The sequence below is a fragment of the Oculina patagonica genome, chromosome 13 (assembly GCF_052425735.1).
Source record: "Oculina patagonica isolate OP01 chromosome 13, crgOcupat, whole genome shotgun sequence".
Taxonomy (NCBI): domain Eukaryota; kingdom Metazoa; phylum Cnidaria; class Anthozoa; order Scleractinia; family Oculinidae; genus Oculina; species Oculina patagonica.
The window spans coordinates 23,408,597-23,422,984 of record NC_135770.1 but is presented as its reverse complement, the minus strand read 5'-3'; the positions used below and the strand labels follow the sequence as shown (position 1 = coordinate 23,422,984).

The 14,388-nt window shown below is 37.9% G+C and overlaps 1 protein-coding gene across 2 annotated transcripts; it reads right to left on the bottom strand.

Annotated features, from left to right (window-relative positions):
- Positions 1-77: 77 nt before the first annotated feature.
- On the bottom strand, positions 78-13,382 carry LOC144636353 (uncharacterized). 2 transcript variants are annotated; one of them, XM_078495541.1, is made up of 7 exons: positions 11,680-13,382; positions 3,981-4,170; positions 3,494-3,750; positions 3,209-3,332; positions 3,034-3,076; positions 2,254-2,386; positions 78-1,720 (listed from the first exon to the last, which is right to left on the bottom strand). In XM_078495541.1, the coding sequence occupies exons 1-7, from the start codon at positions 11,743-11,745 to the stop codon at positions 1,202-1,204; spliced, it is 1,332 nt and encodes a 443-aa protein (XP_078351667.1). In that variant the 5' UTR covers positions 11,746-13,382; the 3' UTR covers positions 78-1,201. The 2 variants fall into 2 exon arrangements, with proteins under 2 accessions (XP_078351667.1, XP_078351668.1); XM_078495542.1 differs by having other exon boundaries at positions 3,981-4,183; positions 11,680-11,772.
- Positions 13,383-14,388: the final 1,006 nt, after the last annotated feature.

Below are 14,388 nucleotides of genomic sequence, written 5' to 3'. Positions count from 1 at the left end.
AAAGAAAAAAAAAAGAAAGAAAGAAAGGAATGAAGAAATAAAGAAACAGAAATGTAAGGGTCAAGAACCCAACTCCATTATATCTGTTCATGGTTTATTTGCTCGACGTTTTGATCACCACGGTCTTAATCAGGTGCACTAGAGGTAATTTATTGATTACATGACCAGCATTCAAATTAAAAATACGCATCAACGGTTAACATATCCTGACGTAAAAAGCTAACATTTAACTACAATAAGCGACATATTCGTGAGAAAGAAAATGTAGTAACAGAATGAGTTATAAAAATGAAAGTGTACATTGCTTTCGGGACCAATTACAAGAGTTCTTCATAGATAGACAGGTAGAGAGATAAAATGTGAACGGAGGTCGCAAAGCACATCCCCGCAGTGCAGCCACGACTTCACGCATGCGCACAACGAATCGCCAGTGGTATCCATGGACACCTGTTTCAGTCTTGTAAGACTTCATCAGAATGGTATTATTGTTAGGCAAGTGATGACCCTAAAGCCGTATATACGTGCCTATTAAATTTCGGCCGAGGTGTGTGTAAGGCATCCCTTTAACACCATACTATCCATGTGGTTAAGTCTAAAGTGGCGCTTAAAGGGGTACCTTGCATTCGCCTGACAAAACCAGAAAGAAATATTAGGTGTGACGTAGCATAAAATAGGGGATAGTTTCAAAGGCATTCGTTACCTTTACTTCGAATTCACAGAAGGAAGAATTGTCTTCGCGCGAGGGAAACTAGAACTACAATACAGTTTCACTAAATCAGGTTACACCTAATTATATTTAACGAGGGTAACATATAGTTTACTGGTTGCCCAGTAGTTTGCAATATATGGCCCTCCCTAATTAACTACACATTATATACTTAACTACATATCATATTAACTTCACTACATATTATATACTTATGACTAGTGATAAAAATTTAACTAAACTTAATACAAATAAGATCTAAAAAGTACTACTTATTACAAAGTGTTTTAGTCCAGCGTTTTGTTTCAGTAGCTTTCAACTTTCGCCTTGAGCATCTTGCTTACTCAATTATTGCAAGGTTCAGATAACCTCAACGTTTTTGCTCTGCATAACTTTAGAACTAAGCAAACGAACTAAACAATTGGCTATTAAAATTAAATAAAAATGAAAATCCTTTTAAGTTCCATTTAAGTGTTGTTAATGGTCAAGGACTTCTTACTGAACAAAAATGTATCCCATGGCCTCGATGTGTTTGTCGCCATTATCTGGGCTCCATGCAGCCTCGTTTCCACACGTGTTGGAGTCAATAGGATACCCTCCTGTACCAAACCCGATTCTGGAATCACACATTATGCAGTTATCCCCATCGTTACCTAGGATACCTATTCGGGCTTTGGATTGGTGAGCAGGGCTACTCATTACGTTGAACCCTTCCTTGTTACAATAGTTTTGTAACGATGCCTGCGAACCAATTAGTGACTTCCACGTGTCACGTCCCAGTGAGGTTTCGCGAAATATCCCGTCAGCGATCAGTGAGTACAGAGAGTTGGCCTGCTTGTTGATGACAACAAACTTGATCTGACTTCCGATCTTCATACCGAGACATATCTTAGAAAAGGAAGTGTTGAAGTAAGTCGGTAACTTTGTCTCGTTCATGTCCAACCCAGTCTCCCCTCCGTAAACGTTGAAGGTTTCGTTGTTGCTCCACAGGTTGGAATCGTAGTGAAAGGTTGCCTTTGGATAATCGAAAACATGAAAATGCTATTAGCTGCAGGGAGGACGCTGGTCAGAAAAAGATAAAGAAAGAAAAGGGATAAGGTTTACATATTTCGTCACTCGTAGTACAAAAAAATCCCACTTCTTATAACACGACTTGAAATAAATAGCCTGCGCCGCAGACGAAACTAGACCCTTGGTTAAACTAGCCGGGGTTACGGGATTAGATTACGTCTGCGACGCAGGCTAGAAAGAAAAGGAACACCTGGAAGATTTCTTTTTCATTTTCGTTTTAACGTTATCTTATTTTTGCTTTTGGTGTAAGTCACACGATGACATATTGTACCTATAATCACGACCTAATCACGTGTTTACATTGAAAAAACGGCTAAACGCTCGGAATGTCAGCCACTGAAATCTAGCAAGGCATTCAATTCACTTAATAAACAAGTTAGAGTGACTGATATTGTTTTTCCTCAGTAGCCAATCATTTTGAAATCGTTACATAAGGGGACCCCTAAAGCCCATGTTTCACCAGTTTTTTAGAGTACCTTACTCCCGTCGTTCTTTATGACCAGTGTCCATCCACCACGTCCGCATGCTCCAAGGTCATCGGTCATGTGACAGTAAACGGGAAGTACAACTGATCCTAGCTTTAGTGGGTAGGCTCTGTTACCTTCAGTCCTAAAAGAAAGTTACGAATTGATCAAACACAAAAAATTATGAAAGATCAGCGTTACAAATCTACACTGTGTATTATCGAGTATAACTCTTGATTGTAAGGGAGACTCCAGTAATGTGTCACATTTGTTATTTGCAAGGAAGGATAGTCAGATGTGTCGAGTCTTACAAAATTGAATATGATCAAATCTAACTTCTCATGTTATGTAAAGTTTTAACTTAACAAGCAGTTAAAACTGCTTGAGGAGAACTATTTGTTGTGGCAGTTGTTAGATGCCAGCTTGGAAACAGTTCTACCGAAGTGTATTTACAAAGTTAATTTCAGCGACATGATGCTATTTAAGCTCTGATAGTTGGTCTAAAAACTGCTTGCCTCTTGGAATAGCAAATCCTTAGTGCGGACACCATTATTTTCGAAATTTTCAGCAATAAATTATTTCCATTTCGTGAGTTTTATCCCAGGTGGTCCGAGAAAATTCTGGGAATGTAACGGACCAACCCTAGAAAAGAATTTCCATTTACTAGGCCAGGTCTTTTCTTTTCATCCGCCTAAATCGTGGACCAATATTCCCCCGTCTTTATAGTAATTTCTTGCCTTTACCTTAGTGAGTAATCTCCTACTGCTTAATTCAGTGAAAAAATGCACTTACCAATTATTATCATAAAATTCCTTGCAGGACGTTGGCTGATACTCTGAGGAAGAAATTGAACACACTATCATGAAAAAGCAATACTGTTGTAATAAGGATGTCAAAAGTGAATAATACAAAAGAAGACAGCAACGTGAACTGGTGAATCGAATATTGTGCTCATATTGGGGGTTACCGATTTCACCTTTTTCGCAGTTTTCTCCTGTATATCCAGTCGCACAAATACAAATGTATTTCTTCTCCGTAAATCCATTCAGGCAGGTCGCATTATGAAAGCAAGGGTTACTGGAACATGGGTTCTGACAATAAATAAAATCTGTATTTAGAATTAACCTTACAGTTGAATAAAGATTTTGCTAAACAAACATAAAGTAAAAAAACAACAACAAAAAACAAATAAGAAGCAACAACGCAAACAAAGAAATATGACAATTAAGTCATCTGAGTTAAATTTTCTCACCTCAGTGCCCCTGTAGGTGAAACCTTCTCGAGGTTTAAGATCTTCAGGGTGTCGCGTGTGATCAGAATCGCTCAGCTGACACATGACTTGGTCGTTTATTGCTGGACCGATGTTGATTGACACACATTTACTTTCTATGGTACACCGTCCTCTGCAAGAGCTACGCATTCCAACGCTTAAGGAGATGTTTTTTATCACGTGTCCCTCCAGGGCATGTCCATCGACTGGATCGATAAACTTAAGATGTCGGCAGAGGTCTAGAAAAGAACATTATGGTAAAAAGTGATTTTTAAGCATCAAGTTCTATTTTCAGCTTTCTTTGGTCAGAGTGATTTATTCATCATTGGGTTCCCACACGGCAATCGATTATTCCAAGTTTGACATGTCTAGAAAAAACGAACAAATGACCTCCCCAGTATTATACTGATCATCGCATGTGTTTCAGTGTTTAGATAGAGTGTATGTATGAATGCAGCGGTTTACTTGCCTGGGTTTGCACCTGTGATGCAACGAAGCTTAGCTCCCCATAGAATGCATACAAAAAGTAAAGACAGATGAGTTGAAGAACAGCCTTTCATTCTTTGAACGATGGAATAATCACACTGGCATTCACATTGTTGCACAAGATTTTTTTGAAGGCAATCTATCATCCACTGTCGATGCCGTTTTAGCCGTACCTGTTAAGATTCCCTGTAAAGAAAGGGTATCACATTCGCCTTCTTTAAAGTGTCTATAAAGTAAAGAAATGGTTGTCTAATATGTCTCTTTATGTTTAAATAAATCCAGCTTAATGTCTTTATAGGCCAGAAGACTTTTTGCCGAGATTTTTAAGCTGCAAAAATCGCATTTGGTGACTATAGAGAGAGGGTACGCCTATTGGCCCTTCCGAGGTTGCGCAGGGAACTGGAGCGAGTTTCAAATTTTAAGTAATCGATAACACAACCACATGAAAGAACTCGGTACGATTGGTTATTTGACCAAGTTTGATGCTTTTAGGATGAACAGAGACGAAGTTATGGGCCTTGAAACATGGTTAAAAATCCATACAAACGTCTCCTGTTTTGAGACAGTGTCCCTCAAAACCACATAAACTTAAAATGTTTATGATTTCTGTGATACTCTTTAAAATGGGCAAACATAGTGATTTTCATCTTAGCTTCTTTATTTTCAAATAATGAATCTTTGGAAGGATTTTACAGCTATCACAAAACGGATGAATATTTTAAGAAATAAAGTTTAACGTTTGTATGGATTTTTAACCATGTTTCAAGGTCCATAACTTCGTTTCTGATCATGCTGAAAGCATCTAACTTGGTCAAATAAACAATCTCAACGTAATCTTTCATGTGGTGGTGTCAGATTATCGATTATTTAAAATTCGAAACTCGCCCCAGTTCCCTGCGCAACCTCGGAACGGCTAATCCACAATGAAAAACGATTAAATTATACCGGATTTGACGTATTTCTTGGCTCCACAAGAATCGAGTATCATTGGGGTCTTAGGTATTATTCGGCAACCCGAACGCAGAGTTCGCAAAACCTTTGTCTCCATTCTCAGTTTACAAATCACTTCACACCTCAAATGAAATGCGAAGAGACTTTTTAGTGATAACTGTTCATTCAAGATTGTATAGACAGCCTGAGATTCCTTTAAAGAATGTAGAATTCCCAAATAATATTCATTGTTTACAACTGATCAGCTGTAAAGAAATGCCTGAACCACAAACTACGTCATCTCAAGCATTTTCTCTCTAGTCTCCAGACAAACATTGTCAACTAGGCCACTTTGAAAAGGCAAAACAGGTTATAGTTGGATGGAATGTTAAGTGGTTTATCGTAAAGACTATATTGACAAGGGGCAAGTCGTATGATTAAAGCTCAACATATGACATTATTAAGTGTCATAGTCCGTAAGATTCGAACTTTGTCCGGCGATCGTACCTCACCGATTTCGCTGAAATTTGGCATGCAGTCTTGCTTTAGGGTCCTAACTACCAAATGGATATTAAAAAGCTTCAAATCTTTTTATTTTGGAAAATATCGAGAAGGCCGATTTGAAGCGTCCGTGACGGCCCGCCAACATGGCGGATCGAAGGTGTTCTTGTTACTTCGACACTGAACCTGCCGTCACAGAGTCTCGATCATACTTGGTATAGTTATAAAGAACTATCTTTCCTCTTTCAATTTATCAAAATAGATTTGGCAAATGCTGGGTTTGAATGATCAACGGCCAAGAAGTTCGAAGGTATGTTAACGATGTTTTGAACAGCCTCAAATTTTCTACAAAATGAAAGGCTTTAACTCCACTGTTATCTCGATTTAGAACTAGCCAATTACCATGAACAAAACTTATTCATTGGTGAATTGATGCCATTAATAAAAAAAATTGGAGAAATGTTACAGTTAAGAATAAAAAAATTATAGAATCTCTAGTACATTGGCCATTTCAGGGTCATTTTAGCGGATCAGCTCATTTAACAGCACATAATCGGGAGAAACATGAAAGGGTTAAGATCGTTTAAAATAAGCAGTTTTCATGTATTCTTTGCTTATCTTAAACAAATACATGATCTTTGCCAAAGATATGGCGATTTTTGAGCGTGCGACTGTTTTTCCAAATTTTTATATCGGTGACTTTGTTGTCGAGATTATTCGCTGTTATGTAATTCAATATTCGTTTCTCGAGAACTTCTATTGCTAGCATTTTCCAAATCACTGTTTAAGAAATTGCCCATTCCGTAACAGGAATGCAAGAATGTCATAGAACGGTTTTATACTAGTAAAAATACCTGTTAGACATAACTTCAACTGTTCGTGTTATCCGGCTGTTGTCACAATTAATATGCAAATTAAAGAATTTCTTAAAGTGCCTGGCTTTAACTATTTCACGCTTAGGGATTCCTCTAAATCTTTTCGCCTACCTTTTGGCCAAACGAAGTTTTGTGTCTCCAGGCAGAATGCGCGTTATCAGCAATGAAAGTCGAAGAGATACAGAACCTCGACTAAAAATTAAAACTGCTGTGAAATGAACATTGTTTGAGCTTGACGCCTATTTATAGATTGCGCCCTTTAATTAAGTTTATTCATTTGACGATCAGATAAAAAATTAATGAATGATCAGAGTTAAAAAAAAGTCCATTTCTAATCACGAGAGACACGGATATTTGTTTCAGAAGCATTTATGCATAGAAATACCAGTTTATTATTGATTGTTGACGCGGTTAAAAAAAAAATACTCGGCTTCCAGCGGTAAATCTGCATTTATAATAGCTTGGAGTTTGGGGTGTTTTTCTGGTGATATTGTTGGGGGGGGGGGGGGGGGGGTGGAAGTGGTGCCTCCGTATCCTCTTTAAATCTCTGACACAGTGGTCTGAATGTGAAACAAAAGAGCTCATCTGTTAATAAGCATAATGCGAGCTGATTTCGAAATAGACATGACTTTACGTTTGTGTCCTCAGTCATTATATCGTTCGAAGAAGGCGTGGCTTAGTCGCGGCAAGAAGAGCGTAATAACAGTAAAGCTAACACATTTTTCTCATTGATCATGAATTGAAATGGATGTCGAATCAATTCTTTTTAGGACAAGTTAAAAGAACAAATGTTTTTCCTCCAGAGTTTTACAAAAAGAGGACGGGTGATGAGCAGAGCGGGATAGCAGTATTTTTGTTATCTCGGAGTTTTTAATTATTTCCAATTGAATGCTTTCTTTACAATTCATCATCTTCCCGAGGGATAAGTTTGAGTTCTTCAGTCAAATATATACAATGTTTTTAAACAACAACGTGATGCGTCATGACTTACATCACGTATGTCCTCATCCCCGACCTAGGGGAAGAAAGTGACTATGAGAGTACAGAGGCTTTCCGAAGAACTTAACGCAATATCCCCCCTCCAAAGCTCGAACCGGGATTTAAAATCTCGTTAAGGTGTTAATATGAATTGTAAATCCACTCATAGAGGTCTGGCCTTACTATAACCGGGAGAGAGAAAAATACAGTGGCCGGATAAGTGAAAGTTGCTCGAGTTGGCGCAGTTGAGCGGATCCTGTAAAATTCCCCTTTAAATCCTTTCCTCTAATAAGCCCTCCCAATTAAAGGACCCATATCTTTCTTCCAAGTCAACTGTCAAAGTTTTAGGCCACTTTTTTCCTACCAGGTTGCACCCAAATTACGTTTTAAAAAAAAAGCAGGCTTTTTAAAGTACGCTTTAGTAAAGCCATACTTCTATGAGTGGATTTACACCTTCTTGAGATCTTAGATTTTCAAATTATATTAAATCTGGGTGACACTGCCCCTTTTATTCATTAATTTAATTCAAGGCAGTTTATAAAAACGTATTGCAGACAACACTACATTTCGAGAAGTTTTCTTATTTCGCTTTAAGCTACCGCAACCCCCCCCCCCCCCCTCCCCACCCCCGCACCTCACCCACGGATAAAACACCTACCACATTTAAAAGCCACTTCGTACCAAACTGTACAACCCCAGGGCTTATACGAGCGGATTTTTGCACTTTCTTACACGGTTGGGAAGCTTGATGGCCTAATGGTCACTGCGCTGGACTCTGGACCAAACAGTCCTGGAAAGAGCTTTTGGGGGACAATGCATTAAGTTCTTTGGAAAGCCTCTCGACTCCCATAGTCCCTTTCTTCACCCAATGATTACCAGTCAATCTTTTGCTCTTCGGGAAGGAAGGTAACCCTGCGATGGACTAGCATCCCATCCGGGAGGAGTAAAAAATACTCGTAGTCGCTTCACGTTGCGGAAACGGGAATAAGCTCCGGCCTGATGGGCCACTAGGCTCGCAACCTACCTATTGAGAGACCTGGCGGCCATAGGTTTTTTATCGTGAATTGAGGCGGGGCGCTCCCACATTAAGAGGTGGCATGGCATGACGAAAAGTAATTGATAACAACGTAATGCTGCAGGTAAAAAAAAAAATTAACACTAAGCAAAAATCCAAAATGGTCAAAGATGAATAAAGCGTTACGTTGTTGATTTTGAAATCATAAACAGGAAATTACATTACGAGCACAATATGTTTTCACCTGATCACCGAAGTGTCCGTAATAAAGAGGTTAAGTTTTTGTTCCCTGAGGCCGAGATTTAGTGTCCATTGTCCGAATAAGAGAGGTTCCGTTTTATGGAGATTCTTTGAAAGAAAATAAATGAGAATTTTGTTGGGGCATCGGAGATTGTCCGTAATAGAGATGGCCATATTAGAGAGGTGTCCTTAAAATTTGTTAGCTTCACTGTTATTACGCTCTTCTTGCCGCGACTAAGCCACGCCTTCTTCGAACGCTATAACTTCTGAGGACACAAACGTAAAGTGATGTTTATTTCGAAATCAGCTCGCATTGTGCTTTTTAACAGATGAGCCTATTTTGTTCCAAATTCAGACCACTGTGTCAGTGAACAAAAGAGGATACGGAAAAAAACACCCCAAACTCCCAGCTATTATAAATGCAGATTTACCGCTGGAAGCCGAGTATTTTTTAACCGCGTCAACGTAAAAACAGTCAATAATAAACCGCTATTTTGTATGCATAAATGTTTCTGAAACAAATATCCGTGTCTCTTGTGATTAGAAATGGACTTTTTTAACTCTGATCATTCATTGATTTTTATTTGTTCGTCAAATGAATAAACCTAATTAAAGGGCGCAATCTATAAATAGATTTCACATTTCATAGCAGTTTTAATTTTACTCGAGCTTCTGTATATCTTCGACTTTCATTGCTGATAACGCGCATTCTGCCTGTAGACACAAAACTTTGTTTGGCCAAAAGGTAGGCGAAAAGAATTAGAGGAATCCTTAAGCGTGAAATAGTTAAAGATAGGCACTTTAAGTATTCCTTAATTTGCATATTTGTGAAAACAGCCGGATAGCACGAACAGTTGAAGTTATGTCTGACAGGTATTTTCACTAGTTTAAAACCGCTATATTACATTCTTGCATTCCTAGTAATTTTTTAAGAAAAAATAAGAATGACTCTGTAACGGAATGGGCAATTTCTTAATTAAACAGTGATTTGGAAAATGCGAGCAACAGAAGTTCTTGTAAAACTAATATTGAATTACAACAGCGTATAATCTCGACAAAATATTCGCCGATATAAAAATTTGGAAAAACAATCGTACGCTCAAAAATCGCCATATCTTTGGCAAAGATCATGTATTTGTTTAATATAAGCAAAGAATACATGAAAACTGCTTATTTTAAACTACCGTAACCCTTTTATGTTTGTCCCGATTATGTGCTGTTAAATGAGCTGATCCGCTGAAATGGCGCTGAAATGGCCAATTTACTAGAGGTTCTATAATTTTTTATTCTAGACTGTTAAATTTCCCCAATTTTCTTATAAATGGAATCAATTCACCAATGAACAAGCTTTCAGGGGCACCCAACGGAATATTTCGTTAAAATATCTGTTCGGAAGACGATTTGAGATCTAGAATTTTCGGAACATTCATTGTAAATTGTTTTGCTTGCCTGCCTTTCCTAGGATTTTCGAATATCTAAAAAATGGTATAATTGTTTATTTTTAACGGATTTTTTACTCTAAAAAGGTCACCTAGAATTTTCGGGAGCCTTTCTCTGGCTGGAATTTTCGAAAAGGTAAGTTTTGATCCCTATAACTTTCGGATCACTAGACTTTCAGCTAGGAAATCCGAACAGATAAAAAAAATTTAGGGGATAAAAATATGCCTATATCTACCGTTTAAATACTAAAATACGTTCAACGGTGCTATCTTTAAGTGGTTTTGAACTATATTCTCGATGGGTGCCCCTGAGCTTTGTTCATGGTAATTGGCTAGTTCTAAATCGAGATAACAGTGGAGTTATAAGCCTTTCATTTTGTAGTAAATTGAAGGCTGTTCAAAACATCGTTAACATACGTTCGAACTTCTTGGCCGTTGATCATTCAATCTCAGCATTTGCCAAATCTATTTTGATAAATTAAAAGAAGAAAGATAGTTCTTTATAACTATAATAAGTATGATCGAGAAACTGTGACGGCAACACTTTCGATCCGCCATGTTGGCGGGCCGTTACGGACGCTTCAAATCGGCCTTCTCGATATTTTCCAAAATAAAAAGAATTGAAACTTTTTAATATCCATTTGGTAGTTAGGACCCTAAAACAAGCCTGCATGCCAAATTTCAGCGAAATCGGTGAGGTACGGTTTTAAAATAGCTCGAAAATTATGGAGTATTACTCTTAACGTCTGACATTATTTTTTTCAATTCTGTCAAATGTCTGGAACATTCAGATATTTAAAACTAAAAATTGACACCTGTCCCAATTATAAAATTGTTGATGGCTTCGATTCTAGGCGACCTTGGATGCGTTTAGAATGCCGCCATAGGATGTATCTTTTGTTTTCTTGTTCAGTAATTTGCCGTTTCAATATGTTATCAAAGCATTACTTTTTATGATTTTCTGGTTTAAAGCAGTTTAATACAGAGTTTAAATTACAAGTCAAGCTTTTCCAAATTTTGGAAAATTCGTTTTAAAAAATAAGTCAAACTTTTCTCTTTTGTTAACGACATGTTATCAATGACTACTTTTAATACTAGTTTTCTTCGTTCTTTCACTCAAGAGTAATTAAAAACAAACCTATAAAAAGTTTTGTAAAACAGTTTTTGATCAAGATAGCGGTACATGTTAATATGGAGAATCTAGGTTTAGAGTTAAGCTTAACTGGACTTCACAGCTGATATACTTTGCCTACAAATAAGTGTTTTAAAACCATGCCACCTCAAACTCATTGCAGTGTAACTTCTTTCCAGTCTTAATCGGTTTTATATTTGGTCTCATTCGATTAGAGGAAATTCGAGGAAATCTGCTTTAAATTCTAAATCTAACAATACCATTGATGTACTTGCCCAAATAAAAAATAAGAGGGCAAAAAGCCTTGAAGCCACTTAAATTGAAGCCACTTATGGCAAATTAAGGCATTCACGCCAATTTTTTTGTCAAATTTACTTTATTTCATAGTGTTAACTTTATTTTTTTGCTTAGAACAAACCGATTAAGCTTTTAAGATACAATATAACCTTGACAGTTGTGCGCTATGTTGTTCTGGTGCTCCATTAACAACAAAAACAATAGCAAAATAATTTTATTTTACCTGTCTTGCCAAACGCTAGAAAAATGTATCTCAGTTACAAGTACTCACTTACCAGAAATAATCTCTTTCCCGCAGTAAGTGACTGAGATTTCGGAGTTAAACGGTTTAACGTCTTCATATATTAGGCTTTTTGTGAAAATTTGCCTCACCCAATAAACAAAGATAGGAGAAACATAGAGATTTAAAAACTTGAGAACAAATCACCTGTTCCAACAATTTTTTAGGTACGAATTTGTTAACGACGGATAAAAATCCCACGCGACGGATATTTTTTAAACAATGGTCCCTGTTGGATGCCTCTCCTGTTTCATGACGTTTTTGTTATTTTATTTTTTTATTAAATTATTTCCCTTTTCAAGGGGTTACTAAAGATTTAAGAGTACATCTCACATAGAATAGTATTAAATCATTTCGTCTTGCATTTTGACACTTGACAAGTTTAGAATGGGTCGTTTGTTTGTATTCCCTTTAATTTTATGGCTTGAATCATCTCTTGAAGTTGTTTGAACGTTATGTCCTTTAAAAAAATTTCAATGTTTCTCCACCAACATTGAGGCATTTCCTTTACCAAGCGGAACCATGTTGTGCGTTTTGCTATTTATAGACAAATACAGTGAACCAGAAAAGTTCAGAACCAATCACTCTTTCCACCACTTCAGCATTGTGGTGAGTACAACAATACTCTTCCTTCTCTTGTTGATTTCGAAAACAAAATTATAGCCGACAAAGGTGCCAAAATCAGCTCATGTCCGATTTAATATCAGTTAGTTTAGTGTGTCACTGCTTGAGTTTTTTCAAATCGACGAAAAACCTAAAAACATATATTAATGTTATAAAATTTGCCTTAAAGCAACGCCCAAAATTGTTTTAAAATTGTGTTTTGAAAACATGAAAGATTTGTTTACTTTCTTTTGCGCTAACCCTAAAACGACGTTTTTTTCTTAATATTTCTTTCGGTATCATTTTCGGGTAGTTCTTATATTTTGCTTGCTCTTGTAAAAAAGGAAAGGAAGCAAAATAATGCCAAACAGAGAAATGCAGCATTGAAGACACTAATAAAAAATTCATGCTATGCAAAGTAATCGCTGAGGAGTTTGTGGCAGTTTGACACAGTTTCAAAGTCAAGGTACACATATTCCAATCATGAATTGGCTCGACCTCCTATCATTTAGTAGTTTTGTCTATTTTACTTGAGATATGATTGAGATATGTGTCAATAGGTTTACTGCTGTTGTGTTTTAAGTGGCTGTGCGGCTTAAAAACGACCAGTGAGTTTCGCTCAAAAAATAGTTTGGGCTGATTTTTTGCCGCCGCAGGGCTTTGGCCCAGAGGCCAAAGCCCGAGGAGGCATTATAGTGGTACCCACGTATAAGTAGTTACAGAAAGAAAATACAGAGGAAATACAGGGGGAAATACAGTGCATACAGTCAGAAGCCAGAAAAAACTCGACTTGGTTGAAGTGAGCGAGCAAGGTGGTCTCGGGCAATGATGACGTAACAATAGGGTTTGTCTTCAAATGGTCTCGGGTAATGATGACGTAGCAATAGTGCTTGCCCGTAAATTGTTCTCGGGTAATTAATCCGCTAAGTGTAAGAAGGCTAATTAGAATGTGTCAACCGAAGAGCCTACGTGACATCGGCAGATAGACTCGCATGCAATCATCGCACAACAATTTAAGCTTTTGTCGGTCGGCAATAAACACCGAAAGCGATACTTGATGAAAACGTTTGATCTTTTAGTCAGGGCTTTGTATTCCGTCGCTGCTAAAAGCGAATTTCTTAAAGGAATCTCGTCCCTAATACCGTATTTATTCGATTAAGCGCTCACCTAGAGTAAGCGCCCACCTGGAATAAGCGCCCACCCTGTAGGTAGGAAAACTTAGGAAGCGCCCAGACTTGAGATTGTCGAGGAGATTTTCCGAGCATTGCGTAACAATGCTGTAGTTCTCCGTTTTTCCGTTAGAATTACGCTGCAATCTGGACCGTTTTAGCTCAAAATCCGCCATGCGGATTAATGAGTCGCATGTTGAAGTCCAAACTACCTACTATGGAGTCTCTCTTGAAACCTCAATTGGTTGATAGCCCCAAGCAGAAGCTGCAACAGCGGAGTGATAAGCAGAATATGTACTATGATCGGAATGCTAAGCAGCTGCCAAGTATTAAGAAAGGTGAAACAGCTAGAAAAAGAAAAGGAAAGACTTGGGAGCCTGCTATTGTTACTGCGCAACATACTGCTCCAAGATCCTACATAGTTGCAACACCTGATGGTACCACCTACCGACGAAACCGTCATCACCTACTCCCAACAGTCGAGTCGCCTCCGCTGATCGCAGGACCAGCTGTTGATGGGCGAGGCTTGCCTGTAGTAACCGAACCGCCAGTTGCCGTCCCATCACCTGATGCTGCCACGCCTCCCCTAAACTCATCCAGCCATTGCAGTACTCAACAGACACAACGTACTTCCAGCGGCCGGACTGTCAGATTACCAGCAAGATTCAGAGGGGACTAAAAATTCGGAACGTTTCAGCAAACAAATAAAAAAATGTTGGCTTATGCGCATGCGCCAAAGTAAAATATTATACATTTTTACATGGAAAGTTCATCATAAACTTACTGCAGTGTCAGAAAGTGCATTTCTTAAAAGGTTTAGAGAAATTTAGCGCCGTAGCGCAAAAAAAAATTAATTTAGCGGTTAAAAAGACGTGTTTTTTGGAGTAATTTCAGCATATTAAGGGTTAAGATGCTATGCATTTTTTTAAACA